The following is a 23,871-nucleotide window of genomic DNA, read 5'->3' as shown; positions in this document are numbered from 1 at the left end:
TGCTTGCGCTTTTTCCGTCGGTTTAACCGTTCGACGTGACTTGCAACACTGACCTTTAAACAAACTGCTCGTCTCCCACTCAAACTGTGTGCCGTCCATCAAGGAAGCCCAAACTGTCGCACTGCAAGACGCAGCACGTTGCACTTTCTTTTGCCTGTCTTTTGTCTTTTCAGTTGGGCTTTTTTTTTTTTTTTTTTTTGATCTTTGAGCCGTTACAACTCGCTGTGTTTGGCTAAATGCATGTTTTGCGCGGATGCTGACGGTGCAGCGGAAACTGTGCGCAGCGGAGAGGGAGGGCTGTTTGCGTTAATGCATCTGCTCAGGGTCTCCGAGCTGCCACACTTGTTCCGGCCGCTCTCTCCATCTCCATTTCTTTCTCCATTTCCCCCGTCCGTGTCCTTCTCTGTCCGTCTGTCTGTCTTGTCTCACTTTCTTTGCCCTCCTCTCTCCCGTGCACTCGCTCATCTCACTCAAGGATCGCCCCTCTTCCCCCGGGCTTGTGTTATTCCCACGTTTGCCCGCCGTTTGTTTATCCTCCTTCTCCTCTGTCTCTGGGATTTTTGCCTGTTACTCCTCCTCCATCGCAGCCAGCTACCATTTCCAGCACTCGGTCCTCTCTGCCTGCGCTCCCTGTGTCAGGAATCGGGAGCAGGTGGGTGTTTTAAGTGTGTCTTTGCTAGTTCTCCAGGCTGCATGTCTTTGGCATCTCTCCTGCTCTCTGTTTTTCCTTCCGCTCCTCCTCCCTTCCCACCTCCCACCCCCTGTGACTGGGCTCTGTTGGTCAGAATCGGCACGATTCACGCTCGTCTGTTCCGACAGACAATCGAATGTCGGGGCTGTCTGTGTGCAGCAGCGTTTAAAATTGCCCCGTTATGCTAGCCCAGGTAGCTGAATCCTGGGCTCCGAGTGTGCCACAGCTTTTGTCGAGTCAATAACGCCCGTGCTGCATTGAAAACTGCCTCTGCATACCTTATGCGCTCAGTGCTTTCTACCCTTCTTGCCTGTGAATGTCTGTCAGGCTTTCTGTGCATCACTCAGTCCTTTAGGATTCTCCAAAGAAAAGGGGGGGGGGGGAAAGGCTTGCCCGTCCCCCGGGGTGTGTACAGAGTTAGCCTTGGGATAACAAAACGCACACATGTGCGTCGGTCCGGCGTGGCCCGGCGTGGTTTCACCTCACCTGCCCTGCGCCCACCGCTGCCACTCCATCTGTTACGGTAACGGCAGACAGCGGCAGCCCGCAGCCAGGCGGTAGCCGCTCGCTCTCTGCTGTGATGCCCGTTTGCTGAGAGGTTGTGACAGTCATCTGCGACTTGCCAATAGTGTAGCCGTGCCGTTCAAATGTGTGGGTTGCGAGTGTTGCATCCCGAGCTGCTTGGCGGAGGGCGGGGGAGGGGTTGAGGGAGCGGGGCACCGTCCCTACGTGCCCGACCTGCGTGTGTGTGCGTTCGTGTGCCTGCGTCTTTTTCCCGTTCTCCGGCTCCGGTTCGAGTCGATAGTGAAGGAGGTGCCGTCTGCAGGCGTCGGGTTTGCTGCAGTAAGCTGTTGCACGCTCTGCGAGGAGCAGGGGGGAGGAGAGAAAAAAAAAAAGGCAGATTCATGCATCGGTGTGTCCTTTCACTGAAACAGCGCACCGGTGCTGCGGAAAGCTCGGCTCTCTCGGAAATGTCATCCGGTGAATTTGTCCTTGAATAGTTAAACTCTCAACTAAAGGCTGCCATTGTTAATATTATTAACTTTTGTTTTCTGACCATTTTGTCAGCACTAGGCAGGCACTTAACACACTGGATGTGTTATTGTATTTTCATGCAGAATGTCAATATCCTGCTGCAAAAAGTGCAGCCTTTTTTGAATCAAGGTTGTTTAATTTTTTTCCTTTTTGAATTTTCATGCTGCAAACAAACGGTGCAGACAAGGCACAGCACCTCAGTCTGGCAAGATGATTAACACTAATGGCAGTATCATTTGTGTCATTGATTCCCTCGTTGAGTCTAGACGGATTTTCCGTGTGGAAAAAGCAGCGTCAACAATATCATAATCTCACATCAGTTTGTTTTGCAGTTGTTCAGCCGCTCCAGAAGGGTGCGCTGTGTGCACCTCTTCAGCTTAAAGGTGACGCCACCTTCAGCGAGTCTCTGATATACATAACACAGTTAACACAGTTCGTGTTTGAGTGGGAAAACACGTCTCTCTTGACACTAAATTGCCATACATCAACATGCTAGCTAGTGTTTCAACCCTTGGTAGACCACAGTGCGCTGCAGACATTGAGCTAAAGCTGTGACCAAGAGTGTGAATGGGTGATGGTGGCCTGTAGTGTGTAAAAAGGTGTTGTGCAAGTAGAGTCCAATTGCTGTCTTTTTTAGATTATTCTTTTGTGAGATTAAACTACATTTGGGAGACTCTGTCTTTTAAAACTGTCCGACTGTGCCAGGACCACTCCCCTCACTCTTAACCGGTGGTCTTAACTGCCTCCTCCAAGACTGGGATGTTATTGCATTATGCTGAAAAAAAAAGGGAATTGACAAATCAATTTAACGTGAAGGCCAATGATGGAGAGAGTTGGAAAGAGTTTTTTTGTTTTATTTCTTACATCCCTACACCAACAACAGCGACTCATTAGTCCCTCAGGGGTTCCTTATTCGACAAAGGAAATGATTTGTCACGCTATGGCAAATGTAAAAGTACCACTATTCAGCAGTAGTTCAGTTTCTACTCTTCGATGCCCAATTAAACCTTTCCTCGATATCTCTACTTATCTCTACCTCTGGGCATATCCAAAGATACTTCTTCTTTATTTCTGGCCAAGTATGATGAGGGAAATCAAATCATCTTCATCGAAGGCGGAGTCCATTCCCCCCCGCCCCCCTTTCAGAACTTTTGCTTGAATTCGTTCCTGTGCTTCTGTCACACATCTAGGTCACACTCGGTGTGAGGAGTTATGATTCAAGTGTTTTTGCATCTCATCACTTCACATTTTGTGTCATTTGGGTATGATTTGTAAAGGCCCTCTATTGTGGCAACGCGGCATCCCGCTGAAGGCAAGATGTAATTAGCAAGGCTGCTTAGAATATTTCAAAACACATAAATTCAAAGAGTACAATGTGACATCCTGTGACAACAGGGAAGCCCACTCATCTGGAAAATTCTTTGGTGTGAAGTCACTCTTAATGCTTTTTGAGCTCGAAACAAAGGAGGCGCCGTTCAACGGCCGATGCCGCAGTGAAGGTGGTTGTGTAGAGAACGTACACTTTACAAAATAAGACAGACGTCCCATCAGCTCATTCCCCTGAGAGTTGGGCGTCTGGAGGATGGTCAGGTTTTACATACAAATTAGAAGTCGGTAGGGAGAGACATTTCAAGCAAAGGGGCTTTTTAGTGTTTCCTGAGAACCACTGACTGTATACACAGAGACAGATGGAGTTGTCGTGACGTCACCCATTGGTTTGTGAAGACCCCTTCAGAAGCCTAGATGTTGGTTTCACGGTCAGCCACATATTGAGCCAGTTGGCTGTGTGGGTGGTACCGGAGTTGGGCAATGATTGGAGTCGCAAGTGCACTGGGCGTGACCCGACACCCACCGATAGGCCCAAACACTTGGCTAGTAAACTTTAGCCGCACCTGACCAAACAAAATGGACATCAGAATCGGAATCAGAAACACGTTTATTGCAAAGTAGGTTTAACACTGAGCTAAAGGCTCAAGGCTAAAGCTCGACATTCAAGCCTATTTGCTATTTTTTTTTCTTTTTTACTGAACGTTTAGACCAATAAAAAAAATTCTAACCATTTTTCAACAATATAATTTTTCAGGCTCCTTTCCATACTGGCAGCCAGCCCATTTTTAGTCTTTTTGCAACCAACTTTGGCGGTTCCTGCTGGCCAAACAATCGAGTACAGATTTTTGGTAAACTGCAATCTCCTTTTTATACAGTTAGTGGTGAGAACGAGTCCGCAATTATTAAACACAAGGCAGGACATTGTAATTAAAAGTATGTTTAAATTTGAGGAATTTAACTTTCAGAACCAAAGTTTCAAGTCTTCAGAACGCAGATCCACCTGTATTGAAACCGGACCATCGCCTGTTGGGATATCTAACAGGAATTTAATATATCAAGGAGATTAAGGAGCTTCTGGTCTGAGTGTTGTGTTCAGTGACCTTGTTGAGGTGTCTGACTCTGTGTTTACATTCATAGGAAACCCAGATTATGATCCATATTCTGATTAGGGTAATAACCCAGATAGGACGTTTACTTGCACAGAAGTTACTACTCGGGCACGCGCTGAACTCCTGTCACATCCGAGATGGTAAACACTCCATTCTCAGTCCTGTGTTGTCTTGCGTTGGTTTTGCGGTTGTTCATCAGAATTTTCTTTCAAGGTGAATTAACAAAAGGACCAAAAGCTGCCGGGCCTGATTAACTGCATTATAAAATATTATTTTGTTTCCAAGCACGTATGCATAAAGCAGGACTCCGTGCAACGTACACAGCAGCGGTGTCACTATTTATGTCCACTGTCCTGCTTGCGCATTCATTTAATTAACGTTGTCAACAACGGCACTCACACTGGCGCAATTTGTTTTGCTGTTCATTAGAACCTGCAGTTCACCCAGGAGCACTTCCAGCAGCGTTTGTTCAGCTGCGTGACTGATTGCGATAACAACATGACGGCATGTATGGCGGCGTGTTGTAAAGGGTGCTTCGGTAAACGTGCGGTGACGTGCTAAAAACAAATTAAAGCGTAATAAAAAGGGTTCCGTGGGGCAGCAGGCAGGGATACGGGGCAGGGCATGTCTGATATGTTCTGTTTGCCATAGCATGGCAAGTTTCGATCATTGTTAAATTATTTAAATATGCGCTTATAGTTCTTATGTTAGGTCATGACCTTGAATGACACATTGCTGTCGTTTAAAGGTCCAGTGCATAATATTACGAACGACACATTTCATACATTTCACATTTCTTAAAAAATGGCGTTGCAAGGTGGCTGCTAGCTAGTAGCAATATCTTTATTGCTCTGTGTATATTCTTATATATACATGAGAACTGTTCTAAGGGTTGGAAAACCAAATTTATTTTTATTGTACTGCGAGAATATATGATTTTAATGTAGTTATTGGCAGTATATTAATCTTTTACCAATATAAAAATCATAAATCAACCCAAATTGTACACACTGGACCTTAAACTGTTTATTATACAACAAAGAAAAATCTTTTTTGCACTGCAATTTTTAAAATAATTTCACCTGATTGATTCCCAGTCAAAGTAACTGCTATTGCAGTGATTCTCCAGAATCAAACATAAAACTCAAACAAAGTGGCCAAGTCCGTTTCTCCCACAGTGCGATCGGTCGCTTGGTGAGAATAAAAAACGTTTTTACTCATTCTCAAAGAGGAGTTGTAGTGAGGAGCATTAGTGTTGTAGACTTTGGTCTCAACTTCCATTAGGTCCTCTTTAAATTCTCACTGACCCTTCTCGTTTGATAGCGTAATGGGCTGAACGGGAACACTCACTCTGGGCCGGTTGTTCTGAACAGCTCCGACTCTTCCCAACGCTCCCACTGACCTGCACTCAGTGTCCTGGTCCCAACTGATAGAGTGCAGTCCCAACTGGGCCAAATGGAGGCCAGGGAAGTAACCAAAGCAGAGGACAGTGTGGAAGACTTTGAGGGTCAGATGCGCTTGTCACTGGCACCTATTGCTGTGTGTCAATTAGTCCTGCAGCAGCATCTTTATTTCAAGGGCTTGTAAGAGAACAAGTTGTCCACTGGATGTTTGGAGGACTCAGCAGCAGGCGCTATTAAAGACACGGAGTTGACATCAGTCAACCAATGTGGCTCTTCTCCTTCCCTCTGGTATGATTCGCTCTATATTCGGCATCCTCACCAAGATGTCCAAGCGGCACTCCTGCTAACTGAGGCAACAGAGGCAGTGCGGCTCATTCAGCTCAACACTTGAACTTTTGAAATAACGTGCTCAAGCTGAAGCTCTCTTGCGGTCATGCTGATGTTGCACACCACTTTTTTTTAGTGTTGTTTTTACCAGACTGCAGTTACAGCAAAACAAAAACAATACTTGTATTTGTGTTCTGCTAAAAAAAAAAAAACGCCTTAAACTAGTTCCTCCTGTGCTGATTCTTGGCTTCGGACCAGTGTATCAGATACACACGGCTGCGCAAACAACGGTGTCGATGTGCGTCTCGCATACGTGGGCTGTGAAAGAATCCATCAATATTTGTCAGGCCTTTTTAAAAGCAGCTTCTTAGCTGGAGTCAAAAGGAGGTTTTTCCGCTGCAGTGTGCGTTGCAGAGACGGCGGAAGACAGCCTGATATTATTTGCGCACATTGTCTCTGCATCAAGAGTCTTATTCCCTTTTCCTCTGCAATTTAAACCAGCAAAATACTGTACATCTAAACAAGTGTGTCTTCACTTCTTGAGTGAGTGTAAAATGGCAGTTTTCTTCTCCTACAATATTAACAACCTGCCCTTATATGTAAATAATTCATTTTCAAAAAATGCTAAATAAGAGGGGGGAAAAAAAGCCTTCGTATTTTTATTTTCGAATCACAGTGTACAAAAGTCATGCTTACTCAAGATGTTCTGAAGTGAAGAGAACGTTTTTCCTGAGTAATTTACATGCAGGGGTACTACACTGGGAGGGGCGACTTGGAACAGGTTGGGAAACAGATGGACAACACCAGGGGAGGCAGGAAGACACAGACACAGACACACAAAGCTGAGGCAGGTAACCGCAGCAAGAGGCTGCCTTGAAAACTCAAACTTTAACGCACAACACAGCTTTCCTTTGTTGAATTAAAAGTGACTCGTGCTCGCTTTGGGGTCGAGTTCCACCCCAAATTCTGTTGTTGTTTTTTTTTTTTTTTCTTTTGCTCATATTCATGCAAATTTTGCCATTAGAGGATGATGAGTGCAGTCTTGCGTTTAACACTGGCTTCAAAATGCTACTTGTTTTTTTTTTCCCCACATATTTACACATTTCCAGTAGATACAATGTTGGCAGAATTTGCAACATAGATACAACCTGAAGCAAAGTAGTTGTTTTTGGAAACCGCTTGGCTGTGTTTCAGGCAAATGACAATTTTTTTTATAGCTTTGGTATTGTTTTGTAGTGGGTACATTTGAGGGAAGCTCTGAACACTGCAAGAGAATCACAGGTCTTCCAGAAGTTGGTGGATTTGCTTGCTTGAAAAAAAAGTTTGTTTGTTTTGCATTTTGTGTGTGTGTGTGTGTGTGTGTGTGTGTGTGTGTGTGTGTGTGTGTGTGTGTGTGTGTGTGTGTGTGTGTGTGTGTGTGGGTGTGTGTGTGTGTGTGTGTGTGTGTGAACTGTGTAAAGAAGCTGCACCTCTTTTATGTTCTATAGTAAATTCTACTCTAAATGGGCCCTTATTGACACGTTTTTGTAATGTCAAGATCCTCTAAAGCAGCCTTGCGCGATATTTAATGATCTGCTCTGTAGACCTCTGTAAAACAGAATATTTAGCCCTCTGTTTACAGCCTCCTGCAAAAAAGTTTTTATCGGAAGCTCTATCATTTTTTCACTTTTTTGCTTCTAGTTTTGCCTTATATGTTGTTTAGTGAGGAGGGAATCTAGGCAATGGGGTGTATTAGTGATGTACCACTGTCTTTTCAGACATTACGTAAGGCTGATTTCCAAAACAAAATTTGACATACATCACTTTTAGAAAAAGAAAAAGTAAATTATTTGCAAAATATGAGCGGTTTTATCAATACAATCATTTTGGGATGGGGAGGTATTACAATTCAGCTTCTGCCTGCTCTGCCAATCTCTTGCAACTAGCCTTGCAAAAGTTGGTAATCATGTGACCAGACTGCACACACATCTTGTCTAAACACGGCAGCAGATTGGTTGCCTTTGAATGAGCGATTTGGAAATTAATCTGATTGAATGTCAAACAAATAGATTGTCAGGTTTGCACACGCTCTGGTTTTAATTACGTTTTTTGCGAATGCACATTTGAAGCAGCTGACAGTGTTGTTGGTTTAATTGTGCAGCAGTGTCAGAAAAAAAAAAAAAAAACCCGTCCTGGCTCTTCTGTTTGTTCTGCTCTTGTTGATCACGCAGACTCATAAAAGCTCAACCGAACACTCTCCTGCATGAAATGTGCCTGAAGTACCGCAGGGCCGCATTTAAAAGCACGGACGGCGCTACACCCCCTCACCCGTTGTTAGCCTCGCTGACGTGACGGCGCAGACGGCACGTTGATTCACCGCAACACGTAGACACGTCGCCCCCCTGACGCCTCAGATCAAAACCAGCCCCGTTACCTTCGCGGACGCCGAGGCCGTCGTCCCTCGCGGCGTGTTTTTCCTCCGGGGCGGGGGGGATGGGTTCGCGGGGGAAACGGCGGTAAACAAGCGGCAGAACTTTTTTTTTTTTTTTTTTTCCTTCTTTCTTTTTTTTTTCCGCGGTGATTGCTTGTGACGCGAGCTAAACCACGGGCGAGCCCGCCGGCGCGCACGCCGGATTAATGCCGTGACATCCGCCCGGCGCGCCTCGGGAGAAACCTGCCACTGTTGTCACGCATGAGTGCCCCGGCCGTGCCGACTTTGCGGAGGTAGTAATTGGTAGTCCGTTAGCATGTTTGTTTGTGTCCCGCAAAGAAAAGGTGGGTGGAGGGGTGCGCGCTCGACGTCGGGCCTCCCTGCTGAAACCGAAATAGCTGCTGCGTTAAAGCACGGTCAGATGGATCCATACACTGTCACTGCGTGGGCACTCGCAAGTAGCCATTAAGTTTGCCCTACTTTTCCACGGAGAGCTAAATGCGCTCGGCTATGCCCTGCTTGTACCGCAGCTCCCCGCGCATGTCTGTCTGTCTGTCTGTTTTTGTTTGTTTGTTTGTTTGTTCTCCGTGGCGAAGCGAGACTCTTCCTCCCCGTGTGGAGCGAAGCCAAACAAACCAGCTAATAACCTGTTTGGCCTCTCGACGTTTCTCCGCGTTCACCGTGGGGCCCGTGAGTCAGGCGAGCGTATACGTCCGTCCGCCCCCCCCCCCTCCCCGTAATAAGGCGCATCAAGTACGAAGCAATTACTTACGGTGGCCTCTGGTGCACAAACGGCCCGAGACAAAAGGGGAAGGAGGACGCTCTCCGCGGATCCTTCCAGCGGCCGCCTCCCTATACGAGAGAGCAGCTGCACATGTGTCCTGAGGTGGTGTGTATGTGTAGGAGAGTGACCCTGCCAAGTCATGCACGAGTGAATCAGATCTGCGCATATGCATGTGATCAGAAAGACAGGAGCCCCGCGCCGTCCGCGCCTGTTTAATGCGGGATCCTTCTCTCCGGCTTGCTGTGCATGCGACTCCGGGGGGTGGAGAGCGGGGGGGTTACGGAGGAGGAGAGCAGGCGAGAGCAGGACGCGGCGGGTCGCCGTCTGACTCTCGCCGAGAGCCGCAGCGGAAAAAGGCCGCGGCCTCCCGCTCGGCCTGCGTTTGAAAGTCCGCGCGTCTGAATCACGCGCGTTATGTCAGACGGACGGATCGGATCGCCTGCGCTCAGGAAATATTCCGGTATTTTACCGGTATTCCAGCTGCGTCTTTACCGCCTCCCAGGAGATGGAATGGTTTTCGATTGCATTTCATGTTTGAGGTCCTTCTGTTGTGCACAGGCCCCTGTCACTGTAATCAATAAATCAATTAGTTGTATGAAATATTTAACATGTTTTATCGTCAACGCCCCGGTAGTGCAGTTCTTTAAATGAACTTGATGAATTAGCTTTGGACTGATTTGCAGCATTCCACATTTAGCATTAATACCAGGTTGACCAAAGTAGGGTTATGTGGGGTGTAGTTTCTATTATGGTCTGACACAGTGCTATTTTTGGTGCCTGCTCGCATGTCACTAAAGACATGCGAGTCCCCCACTACGTCTCACAGAAAACAAACAAACGGTGAAACATACAGTTTTGGATGTTTCACCGGATTTGTGCTTCCTGTGTGGGAGCCACTCTTCTGTCACAGAGTCACGTCTGAGAGAAATCTTGAGGGCTCCACCTGCACACCACTTCACAGCGACTACAGGCTTGACTTCCCCCCAAAATACAGAGCTGACGACAACTTCTTCCCATCAAGTGTCATCACAAATTTCAACGGGAAACATGCAGATAATCGTAACACACACTGTCTAATGGTAAAGTTGGAGGGAAAAGCTACATAAAAAATGATAATTCTGTAGAAAAAAATAATAATTAAAATGGGTTTATAGGATCCTCAAGATACTATGCAGACTTTCATAAATTCATTTTGTGTAGTGTAATACATTTTTCTTTCCTGAGTGTCCATGAGATTAAAAAAAGTGAGAAAAAAACATAATCTTTATCATCTTTAACTGAACTTTGACCTGACCTTTCACCTCTGACACCACTTTACCTCTGCCAAGTATGACCGTACTATGTGCGCGAGTGCGCTGGTCGTCCTTGTCAACATCACAACACTGTGTGGGCAAAGTAGCATTGACTGTGCGAGCGAGGAGCAGCTGAGTGGGCGGCGGTAGTGCTAGTCTAATTTGCGCGTTGGTCACAGAGGCTGAAATACTCGAATCCCCAACCTCGTGCAAAAATACAAAAACAACATCGTCAGGTGCAGGCTGTGGTTTATTTTATCTTTTTAAAGTACTTTTTTAAATGAGATAAACATCCATTTGGGCCATTCTGCTGCCATTTGATCCTTTTATGTAATGTTTACAGCATCATCTTGTTTGCTTGACCAATCGACACATTTTTGTTGGAGGCACTTCTTAAGCTACTTGGAGGAAATTTGTTCTTATAAAAATTGACAAAAACTTCACACCTGTGTTATACTGAGCATATGTTTTTAAACAAATCTATCAAAGATAATGACGCACAAAGCATTTATCTGTAACATAGTTATGCTTTTCAATGGGTGTATTAATTGACGATTTAAAGGTTATATGTAATGTTTATCACAGTTAAATACCTTAAACAGATTTCTTTCAATTTAAATATTGAATTGATATGCCCTGATAACACGGTTGATATGTGATGAGTGAAAGAGTGTTACAATTCAGTATAGACGCCAGTATTGACAGGGGCTGCATTTACCTAAGTGAGCTATCATTCGCTAAGCTAGCTTGTTCGACGATTTTCGCGTATCGCTGGAGCGCTACCATGGTGAGCTTTACAGAGTTTGCACCGAAACGTGTTTCGCTGCTTCATTTTCTACGAAATATACCCGAACTTTGGGGGGTGAATTCCAATTCCTCCCTTAAACCCTCAATCTCAACCCTCAGTCTCAAAAATGCGCGCTCCCGCGAAGTGCAAGTGCTGTCCCGATTCTCAGAACGTCAAGTTGAGGGAGGAGTTTAAGGGCTGTATCGCCCTCAATATTGAGATTCTCCGGCACCACCCTTGGCAGTAAGGGCTACCCAGAAGGCATTGCGTATTTTCGCCAAGACATCTTCGAAAAAGATGGCGATGAAAAAAGCGACTACAAATGGAAGTATTTTCTTAGTTAATAAAGATATAAATGTTACAAAATCATTTTATGGATTATTGACATCGTTGTTGCGTAACATTTTTTTTTTTTTTTTTTTTACTTTACGATGTTTGTCAGCCGGACCGGCGGTCCCGGCTTCACGTTACTTGTGTACCTCGTTGTGTGGCGACGGAGGACTTCTTCTTTTTCGCCGTCTTCTTCTTCTCCTTCTTCTTCGTCGTCGTCGTCGTCTTCTTGACAGACTGGACGTAGCTTTGGCGTAAGGCCGCCCCCCACAGTCTGAAGACGTAACTGCACTTAAGGGGTGTCCCATTTCTAAGTCACAAGATAGCCCTTACACTTATTATTGAGGGCCAAAGATTGAGGGTTAAGGGCGAGGGTTGAGATTGAGGGTTAAGGGAGGAATTGGAATTGGCCCTGGGTCAGAGTTTTCAAGCCTTTTCAGAGAAGAAGCCCTTCTTCTTCTCGGTCTTATGCAGGATGTAAGCAATGAGCGACACTGCCACCCTCAGCGCCCAGTACAGCGCTGCAGGTACAAATGAGCACGTAGCGGCCGGAGTGTGATTTCATCATTCAGCAATTTACAACAACAATAACACGACGCCTCGAGGTGAAAATTTAAACGTCGACGAATTTACGTTGTTGACGTAATCGCCGTTGCTGCCCTAATTGGATGTCGCTGATTAAGTCATATGGTCATAAAACCTGGCCGGCTTCATCATATTGGCGTCTATTATACACACAATGAACCGACAGACAAAAACATCATGTCTCCTTGCGGTGAAGCAGTTGGTTGGAAAAAAAAGGAAAAAAAGAAACTGAGAGCAACTAAAAAAGAGTGCAACAAAAAATAACCTTGCTTAATATTTTATGGGACTGTGGCTGAACATGCTGTTAATGGCAAGCCTCGGTCGGTAGGAGGAATTCTCTTTTAGCAGGCTTTTCTCAATACATCTAATTATAAGTATATACTGTAGTGGGCATTTGCACAGCAGAAAACTGAGATAGATAGATAGATGGATAGATAGATAGATAGATAAGCTAAAAAAGGAAGGATGCTTTTGAACTGTAGTGCTTCAGTGCAGGAAACGAGTGGAGCACAGAAAGTGATGCACATCTCTGAACCACCTCTCTCTCTCTCTCTCTCTCTCTCTCTCTCTCTCCCTCACTCTCTCTCTCGCCCTCTCTCTCCTACAGTTTTACCAAACCATTCTTTCTTCTTTTTTTAGACACCAATTTCTAGTTTTACTGGCATACATTGCTTTTACTCCTTTGCTTCTTGCAAGGTGTGCTTTGGCCTACGCAGTCTCCAGGGGGCCGCCAGCCACTTAGTGCCTTGGTGCCACCTTTCGTTAGTGACTCCTTTGCCAAACTCTGTTTCCCCCTGTCCGCTCGAGACGGCACGGCAAATACAGCCATAAAATGTCAAAAGCTTGTAATTGTGATGTCTCATTATGGGCGCATTAAAACTATAACATTTTGGCAACGAGCCTTTTGAAATGATCGCCGTGACTGCGTGAGAATAGAGACAAACTGACTCTAGCTGACTGCACCGGCGCTAAATGTATATATACACACATAATGCATATATATGTATATGTATATATTCCACATATATGTATGTGTGTGTGTATATATATATATATATATATATATATATATATATATATATATATATATGCACACATACACACATATATATGTATATATATATATATACACATATGTGTGTGTGTGTGTGTGTGTATACTCTCTCTATATATATTTATATTTTAATCTTAATGTATCTTAATATTCAGGTCAGATTCTTGTCTCCAGTCCAGTCACCACCGGCTTGGCCAGAAGCAGCAGTTTTATCTATCATTTATACAGACGCACAAAAGCTCTCCAAAGCTGATGCAATGCTACTGTAGCGCAGCAGCAAAAATCCCTTTTATTACAGCACCGGCGGTTATCTGCAGTGTGCAGGAGCACTGCAGTTGTCTTCAGACACACAAGAATATAAAAAAAACCATTTGAATGCACAACAAATCTGACAAAGTAAAAGTACATTTTAGCGAGTTCATGCGTAAATGTTTGCGCATTATGGATAACCGCATTGGCCCACACTGTATTACTCATTAATGGGATTACCAATTGCAGTTTAATGCAGACCTATGCGCTAGTGTCATTTACATCCTGCCCATTTCTTTATACAGGTGCAGTGATGCATATATTCTATTTTCAGCTTAGATGGGGATTAAAAGGAAGGACAAGCTCAAAACCAAATGAAATGTGTTGGGCAAACAGAGAAGTGGTCTGCAGCGCTGGATGAAAAAGTGTCGGAGGGGCGTACAAGAATGCTCCTGGGATTTGTTTATCTTGCACGGGCACAAAAACCCATCTGAATATGTCAGCAGTGCTGCCTCCCCGGGTTTCTGCGGGTCAAAAGAGATGGCGAAAAGGTTAGCGCGCATCCTGATTCACGTTACCTTGTTAGGATGGACTCCTGAACAGGGAATGAGACGGGTTTCATATTTCTGCTGCAGTGTCTAGCCCCATGCTCCCCGCTTCACTGCGGCACCTTTGGCTCTCTGCAGTGAGGAGCGACTTCAGGCTTCCCTCTTAGCTTCCCGGGACCCAAAGTACGTGCGCCGCTATCCTCGTATATCCCCCTGCCTCCGCTCCCTGGAGCGCAGGCTGCTCTGCGAACTGGGCTCTTGTTTTTGCCGCGTGTCTTTTTTTCTTTTTTTTTTTTTTTTCTTTGCGATGGTTCGCGGCGGCGTCAAAGGGGTTCCTTCTGAATTAGTGCAGCGGCTCAAAAGAAAGTGCTGAGCAAGGGCGTAGCAGAATGCTGATTCATCGCCATTGCAGTCGTCGCGGGACCGTACGTTCTGCCGCCGCGCAAGTCCACGAGTGCCACTTGACTTGAATGCATCAAAGAATCGTGGTTATTGTGAGTGTTTTTCCATAGAAAGAGGTAGATCACGGATACAAGCGTCGATCCTAAGACGCCTCTCCTAAGTCTGAAGGACGTTGGCTCCGCTCGCTATCGTGGCCTAATTTAGATAGAGTCTTAGGAGTTGAACTGCAGGCCCAGTGGTGGCAGCTGATGATGGACATGGCTTTAGGTTTGACCATTAATATATGGTAAGTCTCAGTTTGTCACAACGCTGCAGCTGTCCCAGTATTTACTGCTTCCTGACAGCAGAGCCCTCAGTGGTGCTTTTAACTTTGAACTCGAGGTTGGGGGGAGGGGGGAGGATTTGTATCTCAAGTTTGCAGCATAAATAGGCTATTTATGCAAATTGCTTTTTAACTCCTCCCCCCCCCATTTCCTCCCCACCACTTCCCTCTTGGCAGCCCTGTGACCTGTAATCAAGGCCCCCTCCACAGCTTAACAGAGAGGAAACCATTTCTAAGACCTCGAACCGCGCGATGAGGAGAGCCAAAGCGATACACTGACACGGATTTGAATCTGCGCCCGCTGCCCCCCCTCGACTTTGATCCCGTGACGAGTGTCACAGGAAAAGAAGGAGAAGGAGATTCCAGCCGAATCCTCTTTGTTGCCTGACGGGAAATTAGGTTAGGTTAGCTTCTCTCTCTCTCTCTCTCTCTCCCTCTCTCTCTCGCTATGTCTCTGCCTGACTGAACTCCCGTGCAGGATATCCCCAGCAGTTCTCGTCTGTTAGCCCGTCTCCCTCGTACACGGCCATCTGCTCGGTTCCATGTGTGTCCTCCACAGCTGCCAGCGCGCTACACAGCAACCGCGCTTTGCGCTTTCCAGGCCAGTACTGCCTGCCTTTGCTCGCCTCGCTCACGTAAGCCCCGTCTCAAGAGGGAATGCGCTCGGGCCGGGTGTAGGTGGATTTATGGACGGAAAACATGGAGTGCGGCCCTTTTTTTGTGTGTGCGTGCGCGTGTGACTCAGTTTGGCTTTTTTGTTCGGCGGAGACTGACGCGTATTGGAGATGAGAGCTTAAAGGGAGTCGGTCTATGGAGACGCATTTCTCATGATCTCAGCTCGTCGGCTGTGACATGACACCGTTTCACCTCCGCTAACAAATCCGCCAGACCTGTCATGTCACCAAGATTAGAATAAATCCAGACTGGATTTGTGTATGCTACACTAATATAATATTTTGCTGTCACATCTCACTTGAATGCGCGCCTGCTCCATTATGAAAGTCGGTCGGTAAATTCAGTCCATATCTAATTGAGCGTTTAAGGTTATTGCATAGAAATTGCTTAGAACTGGTAGGGAAAAAAATGGCCCCATTCAGGTGAAATGTTTCAGTTCGTTCAGGCTAATTAAGTGTTTTTTTTTTTGTTTTTTTTTTATTTGGAGAGTATTGTGGCCAAATGTGTTGCAAATGCAATCCCGCACTTTCCAGATTCACAGTAGCTCACATTGCTTCCAGGTGGTGTTCAGGTCAACAGCACTGCATCATAAGACAAGAGGCTGCATGGATGTGGGTGTAGCCAATGAAAGGCAGAGAAGGCACAAACCAGGAAGTGCGTTTGAGGGCTCGCGAAAAAGCAGCGTGCCAAGTGATTGAAATTTCATGATCAGCAATATATCAGGAAATATCTCAGGTAATCAGAAAAAAAAAAGATGTTCGCATGAGCATATCGATGTTGGCCGGTTTGCTTTGAGAAACGGTGCAATGATGCGTCCAAGACTCCTGGAACAGTTTTATCTTGGCTCCCTTCTGTGTCTGTTTTTATTCGTTCCTGGCCTTTTCTTTCTTTCTTTCTTTCTTTCCCTCTCCCTCCCTCCGCCCTCGTTTCTGTTTCCTCGTCTGCAGTTTAATCTGCAAAGTGCACCTTGGACCATTAGTGCAGTAAATCTGAGCCCTGAAACTTGAGCCAGGATAAGTCTGAAGTGTACCGCATTGCTGCAGTCAGCAGCGGCGGCGGCAGCGGCAGCAGCATCAGCAGCAGCAGCAGCAGCAGCAGCAGCAGCAGCAGCATCCTCTCCAACTGCAGCTCGCTACAGGCGTCTAAAGGCGAGACTGCTGCATCGTCGGACAGCATGTGGGGTTTCTTTTTTGGTGACAGAGCGGCTGATCACCAGCCACACACTGCGGAGATGAAAAAAAAAGAAAAGCAGATGACGGCTCCATGTGTTCGCTGTCACCTTTTTGCAAATGTGCTCTAATTGCCTGTCGGGCTCCGCCTGCTTGTTTGGTAACGTTTTCACACTTCGGTTATGTGTCGGGAATGATATTAAAAAGCGCACATCACGTGTGATGTGTTTATTTTCTGAGGCTAGCCGCGTGTGCAAGGTGCTGACTGTGTGGATCGACGTGGTTATCGCGCCCTTGCTTTGTCACCCTGTTTATCAGCCGTGCCAGCGGCGCTCGCATGCTGTGAGCTCGCTGAATAATGGATTTTTGCGAAAGGCCGCCACAGTGTTTTTTCACAGTTGTTGTGCCTAATTCTATAAGGAACAAGAAGATTGAAAAAGAGGTTGAATAAATGTCTTTATTTGAACGCTAATGTATTCTGATTGTCAGTGGATTTTTGTTGTTGTTGCTTTTTTCGGCAGCGGAGAGTAGAACTGGTTGCCAGTTATGATTTTCTCAGGTTCTGGTAGTGCACCTCTTCAGGACAGCTGAAGTGGCGAGACTTTGGTGGAGTTTGCATGAAAAGAGAAGTGAGAGGTGCCCCCCCCCACAGTCCAAGGACGTGCACTGCTCTAAGTTGTCTGTAGGTGTGAATGTGAGTGTGAACACTTCTGTCTGTTCGTGAGGCCCTTCCATAAAAGTGTTCACTTGACCTGGGTGTAACCCTGCATTCCCTCCCCCAGACAGCTGGGATGGACTCTCCCACTCTTGTGACCCTGAGCTCATGTATGTGCGTGGATGGATGGATGGATGGATGGATGGATGGATGGATGGATATTTAAATAGTTGCGTTTTAATGATACAGACTGAATCCTTCTGGTTTGCTACTCAAATTTGGGACAAGCAATAGTGAGGAATTCTGTGTTATGGTCCCATCTTACATCCATTTTCTTGTCCTCAGTTCCATAGCAGGCTATTGAAAGATGGAGCGTTTTGATTAATAATTCCAGAAAATATAAATCTCGAGAAACCATGTACAGTTAAATATTTACAGCCTGCTGAAAAAACAAAAAACAAACATTGGAGTCAACCACAGACCATGCAAAGAGGTCTCAAAGGCGTGGAACAAACACTTGGTTGGAGGTGTTTGTCACATGGAGATTGTGGCGTCACAAAGGCCGCTGAAGACTGAGCTCACAGGCTCCGGGGGAAAAAGAAAAAGAAAAGTGGAACGAGCTGAAGAACACTTATTTAGATACGGTTGCTTGGCTGTTCTTTTGATCTTATTCATCTACTTTGTCCCCCCCCCCCCCCCCCCTGCAGTTATTTTCATGCAAAGCGAGTTAGCAGCGGCCTTAATCGAATGACAGAATAGTTTCCTGGAGCCCAGCCGCTGCAGTGTTTGGCTCGCAGCGTCGTGGTAATAAGAAGCGGAAGCGATTTTAAAACGAATCACGCAAACACGTTCCTTCCCGTGCCGCAATTTGATTTACATTTATTTGCACCGTTCCGGTCAGAAACAAAAACAGCCAACCAACCGTCACATAAACCAAAAAGCGAGTCGGCGAATTGCACCGTCGCATGAGACACGAGGAGGCTGTGGAATCTTCGGAGTAGGTCTCTTGCGAGGACGTTACGCACCGCATCCTCTGATCCGCACGCACGAACCCGCAGGACTTTGCGTTGTGCAGTGGATCTTACAGCCGTGCCTTCTGGCCCCCGGGAGCGCGGCGTCGTCATCATCGAATGATGTCCCGTCGCGGCGTGATTGAAACCAAGTGCGCAGAGAGCGTTAAATGGGACCTTGGGAAGGCGGGGACGCCGCGTTCGTTTCGCTCGTAAACCGCCGAGGGGGAGAAAGTCACCTTCACCTACTGTGTCAGCCGTGAGCTACGACCCGCGTGAGCGCCGGGCACTGGGGGAAAGTAGGGGAGCGTAGCGTGAGCGCGGTCCTTCTCCGTCGAGAACACCACCCCCTTCCTCATATGGCAGCGCCCCCCCCCCCCCCACCCCCCCATTCATTTCAATGTAGTTGCTCAGCCAGCGCATACAGTGAAGAAAGTTTTTGGCTTTGTCGTTACTCGTGCATTGTGCGGCCCACGGAGCATGCGCAGTAGCGTCACTTCTCATCATGGAACATACCTCCACTACCAGTGATGCAATCCAGGTCACCGTCAGCCAAGGGGTCACGAGGTCACGCTGGGAACAAACTCTTTGCTTCTTATACATTAAAAAAAAGTTGAACATTAAAAAAATTACAAGTCCATGAGTTAGAAATCTACAATATCTACAATAATACCGATTTATTCTGAACTGCGTTTCAGATGAGAGGCGTCCCGGTCAGCCGTTTTACAGGCGCTTTTTAGGCCACTTGGGTTTTTTGGCTGCAATACCTCGAGTGGCCACTGGAAAAGAATCGCCGCCCTGCCATATTGCCAGGACAGTATCTGGATCTAATAATACCTCCATGGGGTGACACAGGTGCCAGTCTCTCCCCCTCTCTCGCTCTTTTCCCCCCCAACACTCAATTTTAACCGCCACAATGAACTGGGTTACAACCTGAGCAGAGCGCCCCCCTCAGGCTGCGCCGTCTGATGGACTCTGATCTGCTGAGGCCTTTCCAACACGCGCTAACAACGTGATCCTTGTTGCCTAACATTAACCTACTACCCGGGGCCCTGTGATGCCCAGCAGCCCTCTTGCTTCAGCTTCTTGTGCAGCAGCAGCAGTAGCAGCATCAGCAGCATCAGCAGCATCAGCAGCAGCCTCCTTCTTGGATAGACGCTTTGAATAATTCATAAAGTCGAGTCCATCTAAGCACCAGATGGGTGCAGGGTTTACAGTCGTGCGGCCACGTATGTACACTCAGCAGCGGCCACGCCACGATGCAGTGACGCCCTCTTGCTTTAGTGCTGGCTGCACGGCAACCTGCCAGTATTTGTTTCTCATGTGTTTGCCGCATTTTACCTCAAAATCAGCGTTTGTCCGCTGCCATGAAAGCAAATACGTACAATTCGTCATCATCATACACGTGAGTGTGTTTTTGCGCATATCTGAGGGAATCTCCGCAGAGATTTATTGCCCTAATGGGTTTTGTTAACTTTTCATCCGCAGCATGAGCGTATGGCTCCATCTAGTGGCCGGTTTTTGCATCGAGCGTTTTGAAGAGGTTACACAATGTCAAACGTCTTCACAGCATCCTTGTGTCCTTGTTTTTCCAAACTGTGGTTTACAATGATAAGAACGAGAAACATTTATCACCAATGTAGACAGCTAATGCAAAAGTCTTGTCCATTGTGAGCCAAGTTAATGGACATTGTGGTCTCTGCAGCTCCTCCGTCTTGCACCGCACTTGTCTTCGGGGTTATGTTTATGGTCTGTGTGACCGCTGGTGCACTGCAGGGCTAGTTAGATTGTTCCATGCAGGGCTCTCATTGAGCTGTGTCTTATTATTTCAGTTTTTCACGTTTCTTTCTTTGACTTCTGAAAACATCAGCAGTGTATTTTTTAGTGTGGGTTGTCAGCACGTGCAGCACAGCCTCTAAGTCAAGTGGTCAGCTTTTGTAGGAAGTGTGCTTGAAGAATGTGTTGCCCACTATTCGCTAGCTGCTCACCATTTTGCAGTTTTACTACAGAAGTTTAATATTCTATATTTTTCCCGAATACAGCAAATATTCTAAAGCTGTAAAACTGAACTCTGATTTTCAAGTTTATTTTACTGTCTGAATCTCATAGCAGCACTTAAGTGATCTTCTTACACTTACACATCACTCTAAGAAGTAATTAATATCTATATTTTGAATTTTAGGACTTATTATGAAGTCCGTCAGACTATATACTATAGACTATATATTATTCTGTGTGTTTATTTCGAACAAAAATCATATCTAATGACCCCTACCCTTGTGATTCTCTTCTTCCAGAAGACCCGATTGGCGGCGAAGTGCCCCCAGTGGTCCTGGTGAAAGAGCACCACCCCGGCAGGCTGGCCACACCCCCTCCCTCCTGCCTCCATGTATCCTGAATCTACCACAGACTCCCCCGCTCGCCTCTCCCTCCGACAGACTGGCTCGCCCGGCATGATCTACAGGTGAGTTCATACTCGGTGTGCAGATGCAACGCGTGCTCAGATTAAAGCATCGTGGCGTTACGACCACAGCGATTATTTACAGAGGCCGTTTTCGAGCCGGTGCCACTCTGCTTTGCAAATTGCACAGCAAATGTAAACTGCGCTCCGTTTCTGCTGAGCAAAATCAGGAAGTTAAAAAAGGAACATGACCATACTGTGTAATTATAGGATGGATATTTCTCTAGTATGATTTAGTCACTATTATGTACCGGATGGCAACAACCACTGCACAGTCCACTGCTCTATCACACACGCTCACTGAGGAGTCTGATGCATGATGCATGCTCCCTGCCAGTAGATCAAACCAAACCCCCCTGTTCTAACGATGTCAAGAAGTCACTCCAACAAAATCCTTTAAACACTTGTTCAGTTTATTTTTCTGTGATTGACTATTATTGTTGGAGCAATCTCTCAAGTTGAACAAATATTCTTTTTTTTTTGTTTTGACATTTCTGTGAAATTTCTAAGATTATCCTGCAAAAATTCAAATATCCAGCATGTGGTGCTAGAGTCCCATGATTTTCAGCACAGTGTTATAGACCATATTGAGTGAAATAACACAATTACAAACAATGACCTGAGCGTTTGAATGCTCACTCTGTCATATAGAGCAGGAGTTCCCAAACGTTAACTGCCATGGCCCCCCAAACATTACTCTGCAGCCCCTCTAGTGCCCCCTGGTAAGAAAGAAAACCAACCTCCTGGCAGCCCCCACTTTGCAAACCACTGATAAAGATCACCACCTAACCTAACATTAAAATTGTTTTAACATGTTGACATTGGGATTATTGTATAGTCCAGAGGCTCGGGATTCTTTAACAAGATCGAAACATTCATCTCATTCCAAAACTGTTGTCTTTTTTTAAATGTTGGAATTATTTTTTTCCTAATCCTTCTTTTTATTCCCACTTCCGTAAAATGCACCATCCTCAATTTATACATATACATACATATTTTGAAATAATAAAAAAAAGAAAAAAAAGAAGAAGTTCTGAACATTGTATTTGGGAACCGCACCAAATTATTTGCAATACATCAAACTAATTCAATCAGTTTTATGAACCAAGTGATTTGACCATTTTTCTGTTTGTTCAAACCAAGTCTGCTGCATTTCCTTCCTCTTCGGCTGGCATTGTCTTCTGACTTCCTCTGTCCATTTCTACTATCATCCTATGTGTATAAAAAAAAAAAGCCCTCTTCTGCTTCTGCTAACTTCTCTTCCTGCCTCCTCTTCTTCCTGCTTTTCCTCTGCCGTGATGCTCAGCGCTCGTTATGGGAGCCCTAAACGACAGCTGCAGTTCTACAGGTACCTGTCACTTCTGTGTGTGCGCATCCCATAATTACAGTGTGCTGTTTCTCTTTCCGATATGCTCCATTTTAGCCTCATAACCTTGCCATAGAGACTCACTGTTCTGTAATTTAAAACCATGCGTCCATTAGTGGACCACTGCGGCATAGACAACGCTGGTGTATACAGCTGGCCGTGCACTCTTCGGCTTTAGTCCGATGGGAGGGGTGATGCGTTCGGTTGCAAGGTTGGGAACAAATTGTATGAATTGACAAAAATCTGATATTTCTGTTCCTGGCACAGTGGCTAAATAAGAAGACTCTCTGTGAACTGTCTGTATTTCCATTACAGTACGAAACAAAACTGCAAAACCAGTTCTTTTTTTTGCCCAGTCTCAAAGGTCAAAGCTGCGTGTGTTCAATTTCCGTCCATCCTACACTGAATGAGCAATTATATCTTTGGACTCTCCCTGACGGAAATGGTTTTAGTGAAATTATCATTAGCCATGAAATTCCTGTTGAATGAAAGGAATGAAAATTGTCACTGTGACATCGCTACATTCTGCAGACAGATATTTTCAATGGTAAAAAGATAGAGACCTTCCGTGTTGCGATTTTGTGGTTCTGGCTTTGACATTAGAAACTCCTCTGCAGCACTGATCACATTTGTTTCACGCTTCTGTTTCTATCGCTCCGAGTTTGCTGTCTAGCTTCAGCTGATGTTTTTTTGAGTGCGTCTTCCGCCCAGGCATGCTAGATGCAACGTTTGTTGATTCTTTCACATTTGTACGTGCAGGCCATGTACTTATCCACTTGGTTAGGAGCCCAAATAAGACATCACACAAAGGGAGGCAGAAACATGTGGTTTAACTTGTTTGTTACTGGGCAACATCCAGTTCTGATTAAAAAAAAAAATTTGAGCTCACAGCCATGCCTAACGTGTTGGCTCCTACTTGTATTTTGCACAACTTTTGTGAAATCCAAAAAGACAACTTTTACACGAGTGGAACCCTGCGTTGGAGGAGAATTTGCTCCAACCACGCACAGCAATGTCCAAAACAGAAAGACTCAACACAGCGAAGTTCATTCGTAGTACAATACCAGCTAATCTTGCAGCTAAGCTGGACAATTAATGCTTTTTGTTTGCTTTGCTTTTTTTCTCCTTGCACTGAAACAAATAAAAACAAACAGAGAAAAAAGAACTAGTTGTGGTTGTCATTTTGCATGCAACAAACAACATTTTGAGTGAAGAAAAAAGCTTTTAATGTCACACAAGCCAACTGTTTACAAAGACAAAAAAAAATTATCTATACAAAAGTGGCATGTGCCCAACATATTTTAACTTTAAACAGTATATATATATATATATATATATATATATATATATATATATATATATATATATATATATATATACATATACATACATGTATCAATGCACTTTCAGGCGCTTTTGGCAGATAAATAAAGGGGGCCTGTAGTTTGTTTTTTCCATGCTCTGTTGAGGTGCTGAGGTAGGTAGGCCCGCCCTGGTAACCGTAACTGCAACCATATGCAGGATGCACAGGCCTATGGCTGAGGAGTCCTTGAAACTGGGAGGACTGGGAACCTTGAAAGAAGCATTTCCAACAGCAGCCTTTGATTTTCTCTGTCCTCCCAGCAAAGTCTCTCCTCCCTCTCCCACGACATCCTCTCATGTTCTAAGAACATAGCACATCGGGCATCCTGCCGTGCAGCTGCAGCTTCATCCATGCTCTTCATACTAACCAGAACTTTGGTCAAGATGGAGGATGTCTTGTTCAGTCTAATCCTCTTTCTTCTTCTTTCTGGATGGGGGATACCTAGGAGTTTAAAAAGAAAAAGAAAAAAAAAATCAGCAGTTAATAGACATATTGGAAGGTCACAAGTTCACAAC

The 23,871-nt window shown here is 45.5% G+C and overlaps 1 protein-coding gene across 3 annotated transcripts in view; it reads left to right on the top strand.

The window, feature by feature from the left end:
- The window catches only part of kcnab2a (potassium voltage-gated channel subfamily A regulatory beta subunit 2a), an 82,052-nt gene that overhangs the window by 4,581 nt on the left and 53,600 nt on the right, over window positions 1-23,871 (top strand). The window contains exons 1-3 of one of the 3 annotated variants that reach the window (XM_076025367.1): window positions 354-652; window positions 20,464-20,630; window positions 21,934-21,975. In XM_076025367.1, the coding sequence (XP_075881482.1) occupies window positions 20,554-20,630; window positions 21,934-21,975 (119 nt within the window). In that variant the 5' untranslated portion in view covers window positions 354-652; window positions 20,464-20,553. Of the gene's footprint in view, window positions 1-353; window positions 653-20,463; window positions 20,631-21,933; window positions 21,976-23,871 lie in introns of those variants that run through there. The other 2 variants (XM_076025366.1, XM_076025368.1) reach the window with 2 other exon arrangements.

The sequence above is a fragment of the Nelusetta ayraudi genome, unplaced genomic scaffold (assembly GCF_046127955.1).
Source record: "Nelusetta ayraudi isolate G7.1 ecotype Tasmania unplaced genomic scaffold, CSIRO-AGI_Nayr_v1 ptg000017l, whole genome shotgun sequence".
In the NCBI taxonomy this organism is placed as follows: Eukaryota; Metazoa; Chordata; class Actinopteri; order Tetraodontiformes; family Monacanthidae; genus Nelusetta; species Nelusetta ayraudi.
This window is presented reverse-complemented; position numbering and strand designations above follow the sequence as displayed.